The 24,570-nt window shown below is 48.2% G+C and overlaps 1 protein-coding gene across 1 annotated transcript in view; it reads right to left on the bottom strand.

Annotated features, from left to right (window-relative positions):
* Nucleotides 1-24,570, bottom strand: part of LOC119168610 (neprilysin-1) — a 638,470-nt gene that overhangs the window by 390,014 nt on the left and 223,886 nt on the right. Inside the window, exon 8 of the mRNA XM_037420008.2 lies at nucleotides 11,634-11,845. Within this exon, the coding sequence (XP_037275905.2) occupies nucleotides 11,634-11,845 (212 nt within the window). The remainder of the gene's footprint in view (nucleotides 1-11,633; nucleotides 11,846-24,570) is intronic.

Here is a 24,570-nt window from a genome sequence, read left to right as displayed (position 1 = left end):
TCCATACCAATCTGCTGGAAAGGCCGGCAAGGTGGTTCAATGGGCTGCAGAAGTCCCGCTGGCCTTGTCTGCGGTGCCTTGCGTCGCTGACAGTCCCGGCATGTCCTCACATAACGAGTGACGTCGGTGGTAAGACGTGGCCGGTAGTACCTTTCTTGTATCCTCGTGAGCGTGCGAGAAACACCAAGGTGCCCTGCCATCGGATCGCCGTGCAGGGCCTGCAGAAGTTCTAATCGCAGAGCTGAAGGCACCACAAGGAGGTACTTAGCTCGAAGCGGTGAAAAGTTTTTCTTTTGTAGAAGACCGTTTCGCAGGAAGAATGACACAAGTGCGCGCTTGAATACCTTCGGGACTTCGGCGGTCCTGCCTTCGAGGTATTCTATTAGGGCCTTAAGTTCCGGGTCGGCCCGCTGTCGTTCAGCAAAGTCGTCAGTGGTTCCGCAAGTCAGTGGTTCACGCAAGCCAGTGGTTCCTAGCGCTTGAATGCCTGTGTAGCTTGTAGGCGAGAAGCTACGGTTATATTGCCGCGTGCGCATCTCGAGCGTATTCTCTATCGTAGATGCTTCTGAAATGAATTCAACGGCCGTCTTTGGTGGGTTTCTGATCAGCCCGGCGAAGAGTTCCTGCTTTAGTCCTCGCAAGAGCAGACGAACCTTCTTCTCCTCGGACATGTCGGAGTCAGCGTGGCGGAAGAGTTTAATCATATCTTCCGTGAATAGCGCCACGTTTTCATTTCGCTTCTGCATGCGAGTTTTGAGGAGAACTGCGGCCTTCTCCTTGCACACCACAATTGCGAAAGTGGTGAGGAACCTGGCGCGAAAGACGTCTCAGGTTGTAAGGCTTCGCTCTTTCTTCTCGAATCTGGTCCGAGCAGCATCTTCCAAGGCGAAATACACATGCCGGAGCTTGTCATCGTCTGTCCAGTCATTGAAGGCGGCGACGTGGTTGAACCTTTTGATCCAGCTTTCCGGGTCTTCCAGTTTCGAACCGCGGAAAGCTGGCGGCTCTTTGCCTTGTCGGAGCAGGAGTGGTGCAGGCTGCACGAGGGCGGTCATGGTTGCCGTAATTGATTTCGGGATCCGGGTCTGCCTGGCTGCTTCAGGAAGGGGCCCGTACTCTGGTTGTAGTCCCCCCTGCCTGCGGCTTGTTCACTGTTCAGGTTTAGCGTCCGTGTCTTCATTGCCGCTTGCGCTGGGGTCGCGGCTTGAAGGGGGCGTCCAGAACATCAAAGAAGCAGCACTTCCACCAGAGATCACGGAGTCGTGAGGCGGCCGAAGACTAGAGACTTTGCGTTGGAATTTAACTGTTTATTTGGGCGAACCTGTGCCCGGTAAACGGAAAGTTCGATTACAGTAGCCGTCTTGGACTGATACAAATAGAAGTTTATTCACTTCAAACTCAAAAAAACTCTTTACATCATTTTATACATAGAGTGCTCGTTTAGACACCCCTCTTGTGCACTATGGGGCATACAAACTGCATTATCCATAGAGTAAACTAGCGACACATACACAGATATATATATATATATATATATATATATATATATATATATATATATATACCACAAATATATATTAACAATCATATATATATATATTTACAACAGATCATGAACATGGGTAGGCATATTTACAATACTTCGACTGGCGCTATACATCCACTTGTAACACAATGTTTTGGGGAGAAGGGGTTAGTAGGGGATTATGGGGGTACGGAGTTTCGCACCTCTGACGAAAAAAAAAACTGTGTGCCAGCGGCAAAGAAACTGGTCCTCCCCGCCAGCTTCCAGTTGCTTGGCCAAGTACTGCACTATATCCTGCCTGATCATGCCTAGTGCTGGGTAGGCCGCTCTCACTGGGGTGTTCTTTACTTCAGCAAGGCACCGGCGTTTCCAAATCACAAAGAGTCTGATGGCAATCACCAGCCTTGCGAAGCAGCCCCTATTCCTTTCGAGGACCGGGGGAGGGCAGATGCTGAAGCACCTTGCAACCAGGCGCCATACCGACTTGGCTGCCCCGCATTCTAACAACGCGTGGGAGATCGTTTCCTCAGCGCGGCAATTAGGACACTGGCTATTCGGCGTGATGCCGAAACGGTGCAGGCGATGTCTCGTGGGCAAAACTTGCCACTTGCGCTTCCACTCGAAGTCATGTACTTCGCGCGGTCGGTACTTATTGCTTTTTTTTGTTTGCACAGTCCTAGGCTTTTGATCTGCTCTTTTTCTTCTTTGGACAACTGGTTTTCTGTTATCGCTTCGACGATTCGGGTGGGTTGGTCCTTGTCAATGTCGCAGTTCGGGGCTTCTTTTTCTATGATCTTTGTCGTAGTTGCCGCCATCCTGTAAAAGTGTGAGGGCGCTTCCGCGCGCGGGCCAGTGTGTTTGTGGTTTTCCAGATAGTGCGTGATAGTACTTGTCCAGTAGTTGATTAGATTCTTCCCAACGTAACTCGCTGCGTAATAAAGCATGCGGGTAATCTTGAGGGCCAGTATCTGGCTCGTCATTTGTACGTATGGGAGGCCGAGGCCACCTTTGTCCTTGGGTAGTTGAAGGAGGTGTCGCTTGACTGGTGCCGGTTTCCCTTCCCATAGCAAATCGGTGATCACGGCGTTCAGTTGGCTCGCGGTTTTCCTAGGGATCACCGCTACCCTACTGGCGTAGAACGCAAATGCGCATATGGTGGTCCTTGCTGCCAGCGCTTTTTCACGTAACGTGAGGTTTAGGAGGCGAATGTGGTCGGCTGCCTGCTTTGCCCTCTCGAGGGCTCTCTGTCACGTGGCTGGTGCCACCCCTTCACTGACGAAGTAGATTCGCAGGACTTTAACGATGGACACCACTTCGATGTTTCCTAGGGCTTCTCTGGGGAAAGTTCCAAATAGCATCGCCTTGCTCTTGTACGCATTTATCGCCGCTCCGGATGCCTGCGCGTATCTTGTGAACGTCGCACTGAAGGCTTGGAGGCTGCTTTCATCCCGAACAAACAGGTAAATGTCGTCCGCGTATGCCAGCACTTTCACCTGCTCCTGGCCCGTCAGTGGGAAGCCCCGAATGCCTTCGTGCGGAATAACACTTGTGATCAGCGGCTCGCACGACATGACAAAAAAGGTCGGGCCCAATGGGCATCCTTGCCTTATGCCTCTGCTATACTTAAATGCCGGCGTTATGACTGCGTTTATCACAACGGTGCAGGTTAGGTCCTCGTACAAGGTTTTTGTCAGTTTTATAAAACTTGCCGGTAATCCAAACTCCCGCATCACGTCGAAGAGCATGGTGTCGTACCCTGTCAAAATCTTTAGCTTGGTCTAGGGAAATGAAAACACCATTGGAACCTCTTGTCGTAGCGTATTCGAAAGAGTCACGGATTACTGTGAGGTTCGCAAAAAGCGACCTTCCTGGAATCGCACACGTTTGGTACGGGCTAAGGATGTCCGGTAACAGCAGCTTGAGCCTGTTGTTCAGTATAGTGACTACCAGCTTGTAATCGGTGTTCAAAAGCGTGATTGGACGCCCCGCCGTGGGCTCGTTTGGTTGTGCACCCTCTTTCTGTAGTAGGACAATTTTACCCACTCTGAAGGAGTCGGGTTTCTTAAAGGACCTGAAGATTGCATTCACCATCGCCATCAAGGGTTCTTCGAGAACTTCGAGAAAAGTCACATAGAAGGCTGCAGTCAGACCATCAGCGCCTGGGCAGAATTGGGGGTCAGGCCTCTCATGGCTTCGCGAAGCTCTGCAGGGGAGACTTCAGCGCTAAGGGTTGCTGGCTCCTCCTCCTCCCTAATTCGCTGCAGATGTTTGCAAAGTTCTTTGACATGGTCGGGTACCCGATTGGTGTCTATTGGTTCGGTGTCTTGGAACTGTATGCTGAAGTACTCTCTGAAGATGTTCTCAATTTCTGCTGGGTCGTCGGTTACAGAACCGTCTAAGCGCTTTGCCTCCGTAATTCGCAAACAGCCATTTCCACGTACTTCCCTCACATCAACTCCGGTCGCCGTGCCCAACAGTTCATGCTCACTTCTAGGTCGCCTTATGGTATCTCTGAGGAGTTGGTTGTATTGCTCCTCGAGCGAGGTCAGGTACTCTGTTGTACATGAGGTCAACGTGTCGGATGCCTTGATGATCTGCATCCGGCAAAGAAGTTCTTTCATCTTTTGTCTATGACCTCTTTTTTTGGCTTTGCCTTCTTTTTGTAACAGGGCCTTCCATTCTTCCTTAAGTTTATCCCACAGAGGGGGGGGGGGGGTAATATGTCCGGCATTTTCTACTGATGCGCTTATGGCAGCTTTCAAGTTTTCTACGCAAGTCTCATCTCTCAGCAGCTCAGCGTCTATTCTCCAGCTATTGTTATAAGAGTGCGGGCCGGGGAATCCCTTTACCATCATGACAAGTGGGGCATGTTTCGTCTTCCGTTTCAGGTTGGCCGGGAGCGCGAGTACTTCGCATCCTTCAACCAAAGGGAGGAGGAGGTCCGGAAAGTACATCCGGTCTATTCTACTTCCTGCTGATCTAGAGGTACGGGTTGCTACGAAGCGGTCTTTATAGAGGTGTACCCATATGTCCGAGAGGTTCAGGTGCTGAAGGGTTTTCACCAACTCTTTTGCATTATAGGTTGATCTTCCTTGGATTGGCCCCCTCACGTCCCAGTTAGAATCTACCACGCAATTAAAATTACTGACCAGTACGTGGGAAATAGGCTCTAGGAGGAGTTGGTGCATCTCTTGAAAGAACTTATTCGTATCTTTTCTTGTCACGGGGGCATAGACGTTCAAAATGCGTATCTTTTTGCCTTCGATGAAAATGTCAATCATTATGTACCGACCATTCGCCCCGAAAATACAATGGGATTTTGATCGAAATCTGCCTGATACGAATATTACTCCGACCCCGCATGCTCTCATAGTCGCCAGAGAGAAAACGTTGTTGGTCTGATGATCTCGGCGGAAATTTACCACATCCAGCGGCGTTTGGAAATTGGCCTCTTGAATAAAGAGGAGGTCTATGTTCTGGTTCCTAGCGAAACCTAGGATGGCTGCTTGTTTCGCCCTATCTCTAAACCCTTGGATATTCCACGTAGCCAATTTCAAAAAGGCCATCAAAAACCTTAAAAAGAAGAAAACAAAACACGGGAAGTATCGAGGCTAGCAAGCAGCGTGGCCGTCAACCACCGATTGGCGCGATGTCAAGCGCTGGAGGGTAGAAGGAAAGAAGGGTGAGCGAATGCACCTAGCAAGATAGGCGACAGCTGCGTGCCGACAGAAAGGGGCCAGGAGAGTGCTGCACCAGAAGGTGAAGGGGAGCTAAGTGGGACATAGTGCGGCCAGAGCGAACGACAGGAATGGAAAAGGGCTGTGAAGCCGACAGGGCAGGCGCGCCGCTTCAGTGACGTGCGTTTCGGGGCTTGGGGAGGGGGTGGTTCCCCTTTGCCTACACGGTCTTTCTGGAGCTTCTGAGCCTTCGCGTGTGGTGGAGCGTCGCTATCACTGCTTTGACCTGCTGGCCCGGGTCTACGCTGCCGGGCCTCCTTGCTGGCTGCCCTCTCACCCAGATACCACTTATCGTCATCAGGGTGTCTTCGTGAGCGCGAGCGAGCTCTCTGCTCTAGCCCAGTGGCCATCTGTCCAGTTTTCGCGTCCGATTTCCGGCTTGGGCGTGCCGAATGGGAGGCGGGGGAGGAAGTCGGTGCAGCGTGGTCATATTCGCTGTCGCTGGGTAGAAAGTAATACCCTTTACTTTTTATGGGGGCGTCGTCGCCGGCTGGGTCTTGGGTGCCGGCCTCCAAGGCCAGGCTGGTCACTGGAGCCTGGACGTGGACGGGTGTGTGGGATCAAGCGAGGAGGGCCTCTCCCTGCTCGTTGGACTCGGAGGTCGCTTCAGCCGCGGCCAGCGAATTCCCGCAGTCATCCCGGCTCGCCGAGGGTGGAGGCGGCTTAGGGGGGGGGGGGGGGGGGACAATTGCGCCGAACCCGTCTCGATACCACTTGACTCTGTTTCGGTCGACCTGTTGGTAGTCTCGTCACCCCTCACTGGCGGACGGATCGCCCACGCCACTGCCTGAAGTCAGATCGGAGTCTAGGTCGCGGTCCCCGGAAGGGGATCCCATCTCGGTTGTGCGGGATGCGGACCTGGACGTAAGGACCTGCATACGCGGCGAGTTAGTTGCTCGGGCAGAGGCGGGGCCGCTTGACTGAGAGTGCAACGAAGCGGATTCAGATAGCGAGGGGAAGCCGTGGGTGGCCGAAGCGTATGAGCGCTTACGAAAGCACTCGCGTGTTCCGTGGTGACCCCCGCAACGTTTACAGTCTGCCGAGCAGCCCTCAGTATCGTGGCCGAAGGTGCCGCACCACTTACAGTACGCCGTGGTGTACGCAGTCGCCATATGCCCGACTTCACCCCAACGCGCGCACACCCGGCGCATGACTCTGTATTCGCACATGACTTTGTGCCCCGCAATAGTGATGAAGTTGGGGACTGGGCGGCACATCTCAATTTTAACCACACGTACCCCGTTTAACTTGGTCTGGCGAGTGGCTAGGGTGGCTAACGAAATGCCCTTCACCTTACTAAACTTGACTAAGGCGTTGCTAAGGGCCTCATCAGATAGAGAAGCGGGGTAACGGTAAACGTTCACATATGTAACCGGCGGCCCGACTGCCTCTACTGGCACCCTCCCCCCGTTCACTTCAAATCCTTCCGCCACCATTAGCTTCGTCGCCTGGCCAGCATTGCGGGTGCATACGAGAAATTTTGCACCCCCCCTTTGTTGCAGTACTAATACGCTGTCGTCACCAGCTGTCTCTTCAATTGCGACAGAGATATCGTTCTCGGGCGCGGAAAACATGAAACAATTCTCCCTCACCGGGAGTTCAAATGGCGTGGCCATTCTGGTGGGCAGACCCCACAAGCCACCGGTTGAGCGTGGTTCGTGGGTGACTTGTAACGTGCAGTCGAGCTGCACTCTGGTAGGAAGTGGCTAAGCCGAGGCGGGCGCCGCGCAGGTCTTGGTGGTACCAGGTGGACCGCAGGGGGACTCCGGGACGGTTGGCGTGAACCGGGGACCTTGCACCTCCTCCTGGCATGGGGTAGGTGGGCTCCAGGCAGTAAGGCCCGAGACCCAGGGGCGGCGGTCGCGCGTACAAGACGCCGGTGCCGCGTAGACTTCTTTTGTCGACTTGAACCGCTGGGGTGAACGTCAGCGTGACGTGACCCCGGGTCTCGCGCGTGGACTCGAGAGGAGACAGCTAGATCGGCGAACGGAGCGTCGGCCGTCGATCAACTACTGACAAGCGGCGAAGCGCGTCGGCATTTATACTCTTGCCGTCGAATGTTCTAGCGTTATCGCTGGTGGTGGCGTAGGTTCCAGAATAATCTGTACAGTCCGCAGAGTTGGCGTGATCTTATCGAAATGATTTACTACAGTCCGGAAGCTTCTCGAAAACTGCAGGCGTGGTTTGCGCTGAGAATTGTGTAGTGTTTTGGGACGATAACAAAACTTGGGAAATGGAACGTGGCAATCTAGTCATGTTCTTGCAAGTCACGCTTTTTATGATAATCATGTTTGCACCAGTCATATACCTTTGCCATCTATTTACGTACGGTAATACTAAACTTCGCGTACATGAAGCTAGCGAAACGATCGCGAGCGCGCCATAAGCATGGTGTGTAGTCATGACTTACATGAAATGCATGTCGTCCTTTCCTCGTTAGGGCCTGCCACTTATGTTCCCTAAGAAGTCATGTCATACCAGTTTTGCAATATGTCATGAAAACTAAACCCCCACAAGAGCACCAAGACCATGAAATGTAAACCATGACATTCATGATATACATGTCTTAATTTTCATGTTATGAATAGTCATCTATGTTAGCTATAGAGTCGTGTTATGCCATACCAATTTCGGTATCAATACCATCATCTAAACGGCCAGGAAAGATAAAAGTCGTAGATAGATAGATAGATAGATAGATAGATAGATAGATAGATAGATAGATAGATAGATAGATAGACAGACAGACAGACAGACAGACAGACAGACAGACAGACAGACAGACAGACAGACAGATAGATAGATAGATAGATAGATAGATAGATAGATAGATAGATAGATAGATAGATAGATAGATAGATAGATAGATAGATAGATAGATGGATAGATAGATAGATAGATAGATAGATAGATAGATAGATAGATAGATAGATAGATAGATAGATAGATAGATAGATAGATAGATAGATAGATAGATAGATAGATAGATAGATAGATAGATAGATAGATAGATAGAAAGATAGATAGATAGATAGATAGATAGATAGATAGATAGATAGATAGATAGATAGATAGATAGATAGATAGATAGATAGATAGATAGATAGATAGATAGATAGATAGATAGATAGATAGATAGATAGATAGATAGATAGATAGATAGATAGATAGATAGATAGATAGATAGATAGATAGATAGATAGATAGATAGATAGATGCCCTCAAGGTCACCAAAGTTCGCTAATAAATGCTTCGCATTTAAGAAGAGCCGAAGTGAACCAGCCGGTGACTTCGTTAGCGCACCCCGTCGAACGCGGCATCCGAAGTGTGATTCCCAGCAGGGACCCGAAACAGGATATTGGGTTGCCTAGTCACCGGTGGTTGAAGGCCTCGGTGTGAACAAGGGAGTGAAGTGTGACTGTCTGTAGCTTGCGGTTGTGGTTACAAGCTTGCAGCACGCGGCAGTGATAACGGAGAAGATGTGTGGCAGAAAAAAAAAACGGCGACTATGGTGTGGAAGTAAAAGTGGAGGGTTATGAAGAAGCCGCATGTCCACGGCAGATGCTTTGCCGAAGCAAGTGACAGGCATTCTTGGAACTTTAAACAAACATGTGGTCGCAGTGCATGTGCCCTCTTCAGGTACCTAATCCAGCAACTATGTAGTTTACGAAATTATGCGACGAAAGCATCTTGAACTTCTGCGGACACCAAAGATAGATAAGGTAAGTGCGTGCAAGCTGTATACGTCAAAGCTTTAGCAGAATAAAGACTCATATACTTAGTTTTTAGAGAAACGTTTTTGTTAATATCCATAACGGCAGAAATTGGGGGAGAAGTCTGAATTTGCTAAAATTCCTGAATTCAGGGAGTCGCAGCGGTTATTGGGCGTTTATGCGGTATATGGTGCCAATACATCTATGTGTATACACCTCCCTGTTTCAAAGGTTACAGCAGCTAATCAAAATAATGATCACCTTCCATAGAGCTCTTATTTCAGTCGTGAGAAGGTTTTCGTGTTTGAGTGCCATGAGAACACTTGCGCTTCGGCAAATCATCACACTTTTAATTATTGGCGAAATACGACAAACACAAAAGTGTCCCTAAAGTAGGCAAAACTTGTTCTATCCGGTAGGCATTTAACTTAAGTGCTTAATGTTTCTAACTAATTACAAGATGCTAAATATTTGCAGCTGCCATGCTAGAAAAAACTAGTGAACGTTTGCATCACTTCGCGCACCTGCGGTAAGTTACTAGGAATCTTGCTCTTAAGAGTGCACGAACAACAGTTCCTGAGATGTTAATGACTATCCCGGCTGCGGCGGCTGCATTTAAGATGGAGGCGGAAATGAAGGAGGCCCGTGTGCTCAGATTTGGGTGCACGTTAAAGAACCCCAGGTGGTCTAAATTTCCGGAGCCCTCCACTACGGCGTCTCTCATAATCATTTGGTGGTTTTGGGACGTTAAACTCCACATATCAATCAATCATTATGTTAATGAATCCCGATTCATGTTGACCAGTCTACCGATACGCTGGCGGAAAAAGCCGTGGCGGGCATGCCAGCGCACCTCCATACTCTAAGTGTTTTCATAGATACAAACGCGCACATCTTATATACACTAATGTAAGCAGCGCACTATTGCTCTTGCAGCATTATACCGCCTATCCAACCTTTCCTTATGATATGCAAGAGCGTATTTCACTCGGTATAATGAAAAACCTATATCAAGTGTTTCTTAAAAATACGTGCAGCGTACTGATGAAACAAATGCTACACGTCTGTTGCGTTCTAATTTCAGCACACACTAATGCAATCCAGGTGGTCTTAATTGACTGCAGCCCTCAACTACGGCATCTCACAAAAACTGGGTTGCATCTGGACGTTAAAACCCCAAAATAACACAACCAAACAGCGTACACACGCCATTACGCCGATATGTATGAGACCCAGGCCTATTACGGTCTTGACTCATGCCCAAACCTCACCCGGATCCTAAGCTCACGGGCCCAAGCCCGGCCCGGGCCAGATCCAACAATGCCTTCCAATTCAACGTGCTCTCGTTTTTCCTAAAGTTCAACGACTCATAGAACAAAAAATACAACTATTCCAAGCTAGCATAAGCTGACTGCAACGCTTGGTATCCAAAATTAAGTAAACAAAATGAGAATATTCTGTTACCTACTAATTTTATTTCTGAATAAGAAAGTGTACCTTGTGAAGATCACTGGTTTTTAACGCGTTTATACTAACTAGACTATGAGTGACAGTCGCGAAACGGGTGTCACTGGAGCCGACGTTTCGACAAGCGAACTTGCCTCTTCAAGACTGTGCTCTGCCGTGGTGGTCTAGTGGGTAAAGTACTTGGCTGCTGACCCGCGGGTGGCGGGATCGAATCCCAGCTGCGGCGGCTGCAGTTTCAATGGAGGTGAAAGTGCTATAGGCCCATGTGTTCAGGTTGGGGTGCACGTTAAAAAACAACAAAGGGTCCAAATTTCCGGAGACCTCCTCTGCAGCGTCTCTCATAATCACATGGTGGTTTTGGGACGTTGACCGCCACATATATATCTTCAAGGCTGTAACTTGAAGATTGCAACTTTCAGCCTTCAAGCAGGCAAGACCGCTTGTTGGAATGTCCGCCACAGTGACAACCTATGTGTGAAAATTTCTATTTCTTCACACTTCTATCTTTTCCGAAACTTCGGCCATTTTTTGATGGCCTGGCTAATATTGCCCAAGACGCAGCTAGTGCTAGCTAGGCTAGCGTCCGCTCACTGTTGGCTAGAGTTGACATGTGGTTCTTAACTTTGGGAAGTGGTGACTGATGTTGCCTACCGCATGTATTTTGAAGAACTCTCGTATAATTTTGCCTATTGTTTGATATTTCCGGGTATCACTGGAAAACGCCCAATTTATGCCTGTGTTTTCTAAAATTATCAGCACTAACTTCCAGAACCCTCCACTACGGCATCACTCATAAACACGTCGGGGTTTTGGAACTTAACGCCACGTAATGATAGTAGCAGTATGACTGCCTAATAGTGAACTAACCCTTTCATAGTATATCCGAGTGTTGTAAATGTCCTGCTATATAAACGCTATATACATTTTCAATCTCGTAGAATAACACTTGTTTCAATGCCAAACATATCATAATGGGGGGTTCTTTTGCTTGGCATAATACATTCTTTCCAACACAAAGAGGGTTCTGCCAGAGTTTTGAATCTGCGCCTTTCCCAGTAAGTTTATTCCTCACAGAAGAAGCGGTAGTTTTGATTTTTTCAATTTTTTATGATCAGTAACCCAAACCAGATGTTCTCTAATCAGTAACACAAACGAAATGCGCGACTAGGGTGAATGATGCATCAGTCTTACCTGCACGGTCACGGCTCCTGTGGTATCAGCGTTGACACTAATGTACACGAATGGGTGAATGGACAGATCACGTACAATCATGCCAGTGATCTCCTCAAGGTCAGGTTCTGGTCCTGCTTCCATTAGGCTGCTTGATGCCAATGGCCACCGTTCCAAGTAGAGATGCCGAAACACGTTTCGCAGTGGACCGAAGCCCTTCAGGTCAATGGAGTCTGCGCAGAAATTTCATCATGAAATTCAATTCATTAGGTATCTGTGGTGACGAAGTTTAAAAGCGAAGTCAATGCCCGCCGAGGTGCTGGAAGCCATCGGTGCCTATATTCGCGCAATGGTGTAAGGTTTCTTCAAGAGATGTTGTAATTTCGCGAAGAGAAAAGTATGAATTGTGCTTGTATTTTGGAATGCCTAAATATAACGCTAAACATGAACAACACGCACCTACCGGTCACGCTATTAGCTAGCGAAGCAATGCGTCACTGGTGCTCTACAACCCACCAAGCAGCTCAATACTTCAGCTTGCAAGAATATTGAAGTAGTGCTTTAGTGGCCATACGAGGAGATCACGAAATACATTAATGTCACCACTCATGTCTTAAGTATTGAATAGATAATAAAACTGCTTGCTCATGAGATCATAGTTGGCAATTTCTGACTTCTAATATTTCATAAAACGCATTATACCTTTTTAACGCTACCCGGCTTTGTGAAGTATAGTTTAGGAAAAGTTGACGAGCTTACTTGGAGAGTTAAACTGTAGTGTGCTGCCGCAGCGACATGGTCTCCAGACCACAAAGAATCACCGGCGTGTGATAAATGGCGTGATACACACGGATTGTTGATATTAGCATGTCTGTTGAAATTTAAAACGAAGAAGAAGATGCAGCATGCATGGGTGGCTAAATTCCTCGGAGCACGTTCTGCTTTGTCGGTTTGACCAGCAGGTCAAGAATTAGTTTTTTACTCATTAAAATTATCAATTTTATGCCGAAGGGGTTTCCCTGTTGAAAGTGGTGGCGGAAACCGCCGGAAGCTACCAAATAACAGCATTCACAACAACCGAGGGCCGACAAGCGTCTTGTCACCAACTTGACCTATTAATTATCTAGGCTGCTACGTCTTAACTGACCGTCATTATTTGCACTTTCCAGATCAGCTAATGCCACCACGCGGAATTTTCAGGAAGCCGGAAGACGGTGATAGTAGGTTGGTGTGGACGCGTCGTAGTCATGCTGCGATATGGCAAAAAAGGAAGTACGAGCTAAGATCGAACGCATGTGTAGCGTTCGTATCTCCTAAATCACACCTGTTTCACCACGTTCGGGTCACTCGACTACTTTGAACAATAATTTCGCAGCTACGCCAGCGCGAGGAACCTTACATATCGCCATAAACGCACGCGTGGCGCATTGTTTATACCAGCGCTACCGATGTCGCCCTAAATTCTCGCATATCGTACACAGTTTGCAAAACATGACCAGCGATAAACGCTGCCTCTCCTTCGACAATAAATCTCTGTGTTTAGCGCTTAGAGATACCTGAGGCCCGAAAGCCGCCTCGATCTCGAGACGAGCATGCTTTCGGATAGCGCCCATCACCTCTCGACCCGCCACATCGAAACGCTCTCCGCGCCACCTACAGGGGCTGGAAAGGACGAATAGACCCTCCTGTGATAAGTGACGTGCGTGTGGGTTAAGAGTGCTCGCCAATACAAGATTTGGAAGCAGACAACAACGAAGGTGGCACGAGCGCTGGGTTGGAAACCAAAAAGAAGAAAAAAAAACAGAAGAATCAACCGATAGGAGCAGGCCACGGCAGACACCAGAAAAAGGAGGGTGGAGCGTGGCGGCGAAGGCATGAGAGAAGGAACGAGACGAAACGGGCCTCGCTACTCGGTCGTTCCGTTCCGAACCTGAGCCTGATGATAAATAGCTCAGCCCGGGCTACCTGCAACGTACTACCTGCCACGGCCGAGCGTCGTTGACGTGCTGCGGCTTCAAGGCATCCTGTGCCCGAGGACACGCGGGGCTGTCGAGCTACGGGCACGAGTTTCAGCGGAGGTGTCCGGCTGGGACACGGCTACAGCGACGGTGCCTACCGTTCAAGTGGCTGCCGGGTCTACCGTGCTAACGACGGGATTCAGCTTAAAGCGTAGCAACGGACTTTCATGAGACCAGCTTCGTGTCTTGTGTCCATGCTGAGATGAGCGACAGTTAGGTTAGGACTTCGGTAGTGCAAGGAGACAATGAAAGATTGTTTTCGTTGTCTGTCCATGTTTGTGCGCTCGTTTTTTCGTGTGTGTATAAAGCGTGGTGTACAAACAGCCTGATCTTTTCATGGGTGTCTGGGGCGACGTCTTTGCCACCCATTCACTAAGAACTTGCACGTCGCAATGACAGGAAGTTTTACATCGCGAGTGCCGGTAATCCTACGGCAAAATGGTACAGCAGGTGGTTGTTCCTCGCAAGCTGCGGACCCAAGTACTGCTGCAAGCTCACGGAAATCTGATGGCGGGCCATCAAGCCATCAACAGGACAACTGACTGAGTGCTGGGATCATTCTATTGGCCAGAAGTTCAGGAAGAAGTAAAAAGATATGGGTGGTCCTTTGACGTTTGCCAACGAACATATCCGAAAGGTAGAGTGGGGAAGGGGCCCATGGGCGTAATGCCGTTGATTGACACCCCTTTCCAGCGAGTGGCAATCGATATTATTGGTTCTTTAAAACATGTTTTGAGAAACGGAAACCTGTACGTATTGACCATGGTGGACTTCGCCACGCGTTACCCGACGCGGCGGCCCTGCCAGCAATCGATTCGGCGACGGTAACAGAGGGCTTGGTGGGGATGTTTTCAAGCTTAGGATTGCCACGTAAAATGTATTGTGATCAAGCATCATGTTTTACTTTCGAAGTGATGAAAGAAGTCAACGACTTACTAGCCATTAAGCACCTCAGTTCTACACCTTACCATTCTATGTGTAATGGATCGGTGGATCGATTTAACGGTACGTTAAAATAGATGTTGCGGAAGCTCTGCCAGGAGAAACCAAAATCCTGCGATCGGTTGCTTGCCCCATTCCTTTTCGGCTATCGTGAAGTGCCTCGGACCAGCATGGGATTTTCTCCTTTTGAACTTATTTACGGGCGTTACGTCAGAGGACCACTTAGTTGGGTAAAGGAATTATTAACTGGAAAGCACATCGACAGTGAGGTGAAGACAACTTACGAATATGTATGGGATCTCCGAGATCATCTTGAAAACAGCACTGCAGTCGGCTAATGAAAACTTGACACGAGCAAGAAAATCGCAGGCAAAACTTATCGGACATGCATAGACTTCCGTCACATCAACGAGGTGTTGATATCAGATGCTGAACCCATACCACGGACGGATATGATGTTCGCAGAGGTTGGGACAAAGAGATATTTCTCGAAGTTTTATCTTATCAATGGATACTGGGCAAGTTCTCAGAGAACCGGAGTCGAGATAAATAACCACCTTTGGAACTCAGAGCAGATATTACCACTTTTTAAACATGCCACTTGGAACCAAAACTGCGTCTTCGGCGTTCACGCATTTGATGAGAACCCTTCTCTAAGGCCTCATGAAAATAGCGCATTATATTGACGATGTTCTCGTTTCTACTATGACATTGAGAGAGCATGTAGACACGTTGCAGAAATTTCTGCGCCAAGTGAGAGAACGCGAATTCACTACCAAACCCCAGAAGTGCAAAATCGCTATGGCTCCCGTCGAATTCTTAGGTCATCCTTAAGGAGGCGGGACCATCTGAGCAGCGGAGAGTACTTTGAAGATGATTTCCAACGCACAACGACCTCAGACAAAGAAGTAGCTTTGACCGTTTCTTCAGCTGGCAGGATATTACCGCGATATGATTCCCCGTTATGCGAAGAATGCTCAGCCTCTCACCAAGCTAGCTAGAAGAAAAGGAAGAGTAGTAGGATTTGTTGGAATCCTGAAAGATAGGCGGCACTCTAAACATCAAAGCAAGTCCTGGCTTATAGACCAATCGTAAAGGCTCCTGATCCGGAGCACATGTTTGTACATCGGTCGGACGCTTCTGACACCTGTATCGGTGCGATATTTGTAGGCCCGTGTGCTCAGATTTGGGTGCACGTTAAAAAGCCCCAGGTGCATCCAGCACATAAAAAGGTCGGAGAATATGGGCGTGGACTGGATGAGTAGATTGTGAATCAAGAGGTCGGATTTCAATGCACTGTGATATTTCGTGTTTGATGCTCGAAGTGTGTCAGTGCATTTACAGGTGTTCTTGTGTATTTAGTAACTATTGGACATGGACACTTCAACCATACAGAGGACATGTGCAGTGTAGTGACTTACAGACTGCACACGTGTCAGCAGTTTTGTTTTATAAAAACTCAATGTGCGGGGGGGGGAGGGCTGGGTGACGTGCGTGAAGGTTCAAAGTGTGCCCCATTACAAGAGTTGAAAACAGACAACGACGAAGTTGGCACAAGCGCCGGACTGGAAATGAAAAAGTAGGAAAAACAGAAAAATCAAGCAATAGGAACAGGCCATGGTGGACACTAAACGAATGTACGAGAGAAGAAACGAGAAAAGGGGGGCTGGCTACTCGGTCGTTGCGTTCCGCAGCCGATCCTCGTTACAGCTGAGCCCTGGCTACCTGCCTCGTACTACCTGCCAATGTCCTGCGTCGCTGACGTGTGGCGGCTTCAAAGCATCCTGTGCCCGAGGACGCGCGGAGCTGTTGAGCTACGGGCGCGAGTTCCAGCGGAGGTGTCCGGTATGGTACGCGGCTACGGTTGTGGTAGCTACCCTTCTAGGGGATGCCGGGTCTACTGTGCGAACGGAATGCAGCTCTAAAACGTAGCAACGGACTTTGGTGAGACTAGCCTCGTGTCTTGTGCGCATGCTAAGGTGAGGGACTGTTATATTAGGGCTTCGATAGTGCAAGGAGACAGTGAAGGATTGTTTTCATTGTCTGTCCGGTTTGTGTGCTCGTTTTTGTGTGTATAAAGTGTGGTGTACAAATGGTTTCGTCCTTCGTGGGTGTCTGGGGCGACGTCTCAGACACCCACTCACTAAGAACTTGCACGTTCCAATAACACACACACAACGTAACAACTTCTAAATGCAAGAGAAAGACCCATCACACCTCTATAACGAAGCAGCTAGATAAAAGAATTGAGGCGGCTACTTTAAATGATGGAGCAGGTTGCTATGATCTTTTGGTATACTCTGAGACAGATTTGGAGGTATTACAGGCGAGCTGAATTGTCATTGAGGAGAGAAGGATCCGTACTTAATGGGCCCGAAAAGTGGAGAAAAATTTCTTTGGGCTGCCGACTACATATCATACAAAACTGCTACTAAGCCATACAATCTGAGGTACAGGATTCTGCAGTTGCAGCCATCAACAAAACGTGCGCCGACAAACCTAAACGTTACCTTGACGGACGCCTCTACCTCTAGTTATGCATAAGGCTTGCACGACTGGGGCTACTCAAGTGTAACGAAACGTCTTGCAACTGGAATCCATTTTAGAAGCAGTTTCTCCCACTTTGACGGATGTAGACAAGTTTTCTCCTGTTATTGCTGAGGACCGGCGAGTTTGAGGTGTTATGAAGACGCATGAGCCATCCTCATTGGAAGGTTCGCTAAAGAAGACATCATTGTCAAAGACCACGCCAAGCACCTCATCAACTCCCAACCCATTCGGTCCTTCGCAATTGTACGCTGATTGCGTCTCTAGTATGACAACGTCGAGGCTAATATTCGTCGTCTGTGGGCATTGAAGATAACTACAGAGTTGTTCTCGACCGTTATACAACCGATCATCCCCAAAAGTCTACCATGACAGCTAGTACTCGAGTACTACCGGCGTATCGAGCAAATCAACAACACCCGTCGCCCGGAGAGCATGACGTGTCTTTCGTATCGCAGAGCAGGCTACCGTACCGCAGAGCAGCCTATCTCTGCTTTACTGTATCAGGAGTGAAGTAGTAGCACGAGAAAGCTGCGAGTCCTGGAGTGCTGACGTGGACCAAAACAAGAGGAATGATGCAAGCAGATCATACCACAGGTCAATTAAACCAAGCACGTCAAAACAAGCAGCGCCGACGTCAGAGCACTCCATACAACATGTTTCTTCTGTAGCAGCAATGATCACGTTACCGAACAATGCCAAGCCGCGCTCACAGTCACATACAAGGAGACCAAACTTGAGCAAAATTGGTGTTGCTTATGATGTACAATGTAACCTCATCTTGCGAGGAATTTCCACAAAGATGTCAGCCGCCTAAATTATCATCGATGACACGCGACGACCATGCGCGAGCCAACAATCGTGGGTTCCAGTATTGAGTGTGCGACCGCATCACTTCAGCCACCAGTGGTCACAGACCAGCGGCTTAACCTTCAAATCGCAATTTTAGACGCGTATTCTGGTAGGACAAGTGCCGTCACACGCGCATTTTTTGTTTGACCAGCTGAACTCACAGAACGTTTTTTTTATTGATGTGCAGATGACTGCAGTGTAAAATGACACGGCATCAAAATTTCTGAGTGGAACCCTTCACTGGCCAAAACAAGTGAAGCTGTCGGAGAGTTACCCTACACCTTCTTGACACAAATGAAGAATCAACGTACAGCATAGGTGCACTTCTTATTTATAACATATCTAATCGACCAATTTCAATGCTTCAAGGCAGCGAACTCAAAGAAATGTCAAATGTAAATATTGTGATTACTGGGTTCGACTTGCCAGCCAATCACGTTGACGAGCCATCACTATAGGTGCTAATCAGAGCCGACCACAACTAGGAACTTGCGACATGCCAAACACAGTCCTTAGACCAAGGTCTTACGATGGCAATGTGTGGCATTTCATATTAAAAGGGCCATTTGATTAAAGGTGTAAACAATCGTTATGTTAGGCGGCTGTATATAAGTTTTAAATTCCGCACCCTATAGGTGAGTAAAACATATTGCAAGGCAATGTATAGGTCGTAAAACACTTCTCTTACTCGCTGAAAGTCTGCCTCACAACACAGGTCAGCCTGATAATGAGTATGTTCAAATGAGAATATGACACGTATTAGTGTGACTTATAAAAAGTCAAGGCTCCCTGTTTGTTATTTTCAATTCTAAGACTCAGATTAAGTTCGTCATTGAACAAAGAAAAGCTTCACGACAGTCTTCAGGCATTGCAACAGCCCTCTACAAAAATTGATAACATTACGAGAGCCCAGTGCTTTAAGAGATTGGAAGAACAGGAACTTGGCCCTGATGACCTAACTTTAACTATACATACGGGTGCGAGTCCTGTATGGAAGTCATCGAAGACGCCACAGTGGCCTTTACAATTCATTGCAAATAAGCTGCCACCGAGCGGCCGTTTCAAAACCCTGTTCTTGCTGGCCTCTGGTTCGGGAGAGCGCACCCGCAAATGCAGTTGTTCCTTACAAAATTTGTGAAAGAAGTAAACAGCACTAAAGTGATTGAATGGAAGCACAAAGACAGTCTTTACTTGTCAAAAGCTCATGTGCTGTGCGTGTCGGTTGATGTACCTGCAAGAGCATCAGTCCAAAATATGGTGACTTTCGATGGCTACTTTGGCTGCACGTGGTGTCTTAAGCGAGGAGGGAAGAAGGAATGTGAGAATTATTTTGAAGCTCAGGCTGTTGGAAGAGCAGTAACGCTGTGCCAAACTTAATGTGTAACACTTCTTTGTATATTACAATGTGAGCATGTGCACTATATAAAATGATGAATACGTTTACTGCACTGCTAAATTCATTGTTTTCATCTTTATTAAGGTTTATTGCGCTACACGATGGGATCTGCAGCAGAACAACGGACAACAAACAGGGTCAAGGGGGAGATGAGACTGGCTGCTGCAATCGAGGACACTGTCAATGGATTGAAAGGGCCTACTGCACCGATGAACATGAAAGGTCAATGAAGGGACATTGCATAATTGGAGAACCAGAGAAACCTACCCCACACTATTATGCAACATTTCTTCCTTTTAATTTGTGCATGGTTGTGAGTGCTAGCTGCTAAGACAACGCAGTGTCTACGTAGCAATCAACCCACTGGGATATGTGATGAAAACTTGTGTGCCACGAGTTTGTCAAAGATTTTGTCTGCTTTAAGGTCACGTTGGAGTACTTTTGTTCAAAGGGGCACTGCATTACTTTTGCGACAGCTTTATTTACCACAAGAACGCGTGTAGCAATGATTGCCGAGACAAATGCAACAAGACCGATATAATTGGGTGAAAACGTGAAGTTACGAGTTTTCAAAGTTAAAAACTTGGTTAGATGACGACGGGAAACATTCTCTTTCGCATTTCACTTGCGTGCTGATGTCGAATACCGCTTCCAATCACACCACGCGTCTCCTAAAGACATGCAGGAAATGTCGCCTCACGGTAGCCTTCACACAATACCTCGCTACCAACCTTTTTGATGCCGTCGTTAGCACGGTTACTACTAACAATGTGCGTCGGTTAGCAGATGCTCCCACGGTCACACTGTGTAACATATATACGTACGCTTTGGGCGCAGTCACTTCTCGGCTTGCATTAAAAACGCATTTGACGAAAATGCCGGCGTCCGCAGCATTTCGGATGTTTGGCTCATTGAAAACGCGGCGTTTCCATCTTAAGTTGCTGTCGTACTATAGCCTCGTTCTCAGACTAAGTGTCATGTTCGTTCTGAAAATACATCATTCATAAACATGAATGATTTCTTTGTGAGTAAGTATAAAAAGGGGTTTTGCTGTTTCTCGCATTCACTCGTATGGACTAGCTACCACCATAGCGTGAATACTGCACGCTACTTGTCCCTTCAAGCCAATCCAAAGTGAACAATCTTTGTCATCATGTCACATGACATAACCTCACTTCCCATAACAGAAATAGTTTATGTGTGTCGCCATAGTCTGAAATCAAGGTAGTTTGTCGCATGAAATGAAATCATAACTTCGATTTCAGCTATGCCACTCGCGCAACAATTTCGGTGCATTCCACAGTACCACATAAACCTATGATAACTGCCTGCTGAAATAGTGTAGCAGGGTCCCTTTAATGATACATCACTCACTGAAGATTGCTCATTTTTTAAAGACGATAGTCTTTCTTGACGACCTTCGACACCAAACTTTTTGTCTCTGTCTGTCTGTCTGTCTGTCTGTCTGTCTGTCTGTCTGTCTGTCTGTCTGTCTGTCTGTCTGTCTGTCTGTCTGTCTGTCGGTCTGTCTGTTTTCTTATGGCATCCAAGTGACCAAACCATACCTCAAACGCCCAACCCCATCCGCAGGTCCCACCAATATTGCTCAAGTTGTGGCGTTCATACTTGTGCGATTGTCAATTAAAAAGCAATTATTTGGCATATCTGAGGCACCATAACAACACGTCGATGTTTTTTATGTGTGCGTTTGTACTGCAGAAGGCACACATAAGTAATTCTAAGGACCGTAGCGTTTATCACGCTGTGATCACAGTGCAACGTGATGCTCAAAAAGGCAAGTGTTTCCAACGCTTTGCTAAGACGACACGGTGGTGGCACCTGCCCGTCGCTTTGCGTTCTACTCCTTATCGCCTCCGAAAAAGGCACGCATTTTTCTCACGGGCGCGCATGCTTTCCTTCGTTTTCGAAAATAACTGCCAAATGGCACTCGTGTCTAACGTTCCTAACGTGTCTAACGAGAAAATAACTGAATCTAATACAGCGAGCTGAAAGCGCGAATCAGTGCAATACCATATTCCTGTCAGAGTTTTTCTGTAATAAGGAGGTCCAACTAGAAGAGTTCACGGTCATGGGTTTTATGAGATATTTATAAAAGATGCGGAATGATAGGCTTCCACCATCTTCAGTGTCATTACATCGGCATACTGGCTCGTACACATTCTATAATATCCCTCAAGTCCTTGTATGGGCGCATTCGTAACATGGCTTTTTTATTCCGCGCGCATCGCAAATCCCCGAAAATTTGACGAACTGCAGCATGAACAGCAGCAACAGTGATCTGTATCGTTTTTTAAAGACGATAGGCTTTCTTGGGGATCTTCGGCGCAAAAAATTGGGTCTGTGTGTCTGTCTGTCTGTCTGTCTGTCTGTCTGTCTGTCTGTCTGTCTGTCTGTCTGTCTGTTTTCCACCCTCAACGGCACCCTAAAAAGCACCGGAGTGACCGGCCGATACCCCAAATGGCCGACCCCATCTGGAGCGCCCACCAATATTGCTCAAGGCTCAGCGTTCATACTTGTGCGATGTCCATTAAAAAGCAGTTATCGCGATTATCTGAGGCACCATAGTGTCACGAACGGCCAATTCTGGTGACCCGGCGTCACGGCAATTAACGGGCGCCGTACTTCCCCACTGACCGTGGGAACGGCGGGCGCATGAAAGGAAGCCGAGAAGTGCAGAATGGGGTGCTCTTCTTGGAACGTCGCCACCGGCGATTGATCCTTTTGTAACTGCGGCGGCGTCTGCAAGGTCGTGGAAGGCCACGATGTACCCCGAACAAGGATTAGACTACGGGACGCACCGGCTGAGAGCCAAAAAGTCTGACCGTTTCCCACGGGGAAAAGCGTGGGAATACCTCTGGTGGCCAAGCCGTATGACAACATCCCAACAGGCTGTCACTCTCGCTAATTGAGGGCCCTCTTTTAATTAAAAAGGCGTGGGGTCAATATTTTTTGAGCGGAGTTTCCGTCAATGAAGCGCGCAAGATTGGACCCATGTAGAGGTCTCTTGTCCCCAAGGAAGAGAGCGAAGAGACACGAGGGGGATTTAAGCGCAGGATTTTGCCCTGCTAGGCAGACTAGTCGCTGACCAACATGATGTAGAAACAAATCAACAAGCATCTCTTCTAGAAGTTTTTAGTGTGGCTCTGTATCGGCTGGCCACCTAAACTTAGCCGTTCGTCTAGTTGTGACGCGATATTAACGTCTGCAACGTTGACATCGGGACTTCGCCTCGAGTTAGCCCAACCTGCTCGAAGTCGCCTGCAAGCACTAGCCTCCCGGAGCCACCCGCGTTGCAACACCGCCGACATCGCAGTCGTGCCATAACTCTTTTCGACTTCTCGCATCCGATCGTCGGGGACGCAACGCTGCCGGTCATCACATGTATGCCTTCACCTGCTTATATCTTCGAACTTTCTCCTCCGTAGTTCTATTGTTGTTAGTTTGTGTAGTTTGTAATAGCTCTCTCTCGTAAGCTGATTTATTATTTTGTTTAAATATTTTTAGTTGTATCAAGTGTTGATGTATTTTGCTAGTTGTATTGAAGTGTTGTACTAGATCCCGTGTGCTGCAATATTACTAGAGTAAAGTTTGTTTTGTTTTCTCACGTCTCTGATCTCTTCGCTGTATCTGCTTGCGTACGGAACGAACTAACCTGCTGTCATTCCCGTCGCCGACTTCCGGCTGGCGACGCTAGAGTGGCAGCTTGTAACAAAACTGGCGTCCGCAACAGGGACGTTCCGTACAAGAGTAACACAGTAAGGGGTGAACGAGAACCGTGCAGACAGCGTGGTGACAGAGCCGCACAGTTGAAGCGGTTGCATTCTGCATATGATTGCGCTGTTTCTATAGTGGCATTATAGTGACAGTTTGCAGTATGGAGTGTATGGATTTGGATGAGTGAATCGCGCACGGTAAACAGTTAGGCCTCGAGGGCGCCGAACTGAGACAATGGGTTAAGGAGCAGCAGGAACAGGCGCAGGCATTAGCCAGAGAAGAGCGGGCACTGACCCGGGAGGAAAAGGAAAAAGAAAGGGAGAGAGAACGCGAAGAAAAGGAGAGCGAACGCAAAGAAAGGGAGAGAGAACGCGAAGAAAAGGAGAGAGAACGCGAATAAAGGGAGAGAGCGCGCAAAGAAAAGGAGAGAGAACGCGAAGAAAGGGAGAAAGAACGAGAAGCGGCAAGGGAAGCGGCTAGGAAAGCCGGAGAACGGGAAGTGCAGAGACTGCAATTAAAGATTCACCTCAGTGAGAGTAGCAGGGTGAGCCGATCCAGCAGTGAGCACGGCTATGCCGGGGAGGAGCCGAGTTTGAGAATACACGCAGGTAGACTGCTTGTCACCTTTGACGAAGGAAGGGACGACTTAGATGCATTTATACGCCGGTTTGAGAGCATCGCCAGAGGGCAAAAGTGGCCTGAAAGCCAATGGGCGACGGCGCTTTCGACATGTCTTACAGGAGAGGCGCTAAGTGTTTATGGCAGGCTACCACCTACAGATGCAGCGGACTACACCAAGGTTAAAACCGCCCTTCTGAAGCACTTTCGCTTCACGGCGGATGGGTTCCGAGACAAGTTTAATAAGGAGAGGCCAGTAGGGGGTGAAACAGCAACACAGTACGCGGCTCGCTTAAGACATTACTTCGATAGATGGGTTGAGCTGTCCAAAACTGAGACAGAATTCGAGTCTCTCCGCGCATTGTTGATTAGAGAGAGGTTTTTGCATGGATGTGGTTCAAACCTGGCATTATAAATTTGAAAGAAAGGAGGGCGGAATCCCTGGGAGACATGCTTGAGCTGGCACACCAGTTTTTGGAAGCTCAGGGTGGAGCAAGCCTAGCGAAAACAAAGAAAGATTGTCCCATAACGGACGAGAAGGGGAATACGAAAAAGGAGGCAACAGCCACTCACCACTACCATGGTGCTATAATTGCAATCGTGGGAATCACCCGCCGCACTTGTGTCGCAACAGACCTGCCACTAATGTAGCCATCGTCTGCTTCAAATGTGGGAAAAAAGGACATAGGGCAAACGACTGCCGGTCAGGAGCAAATAACTCAATCCAGGCGTCCTGCCTCTGCACACCAAGGGAAACGCGCAAGGATCCCATATGCGACGGGTATATCGAGCTTAGGAATGGCGAAAAAGTCCCCGTCGTCAACGCCGTAAGGATGACACCACCGAAAAA

This window comes from Rhipicephalus microplus, chromosome 3 (assembly GCF_043290135.1).
Source record: "Rhipicephalus microplus isolate Deutch F79 chromosome 3, USDA_Rmic, whole genome shotgun sequence".
NCBI lineage: Eukaryota > Metazoa > Arthropoda > Arachnida > Ixodida > Ixodidae > Rhipicephalus > Rhipicephalus microplus.
The sequence above is the reverse complement of the archived record's forward strand: the minus strand, read 5'-3'. Positions and strand labels throughout refer to the sequence as shown.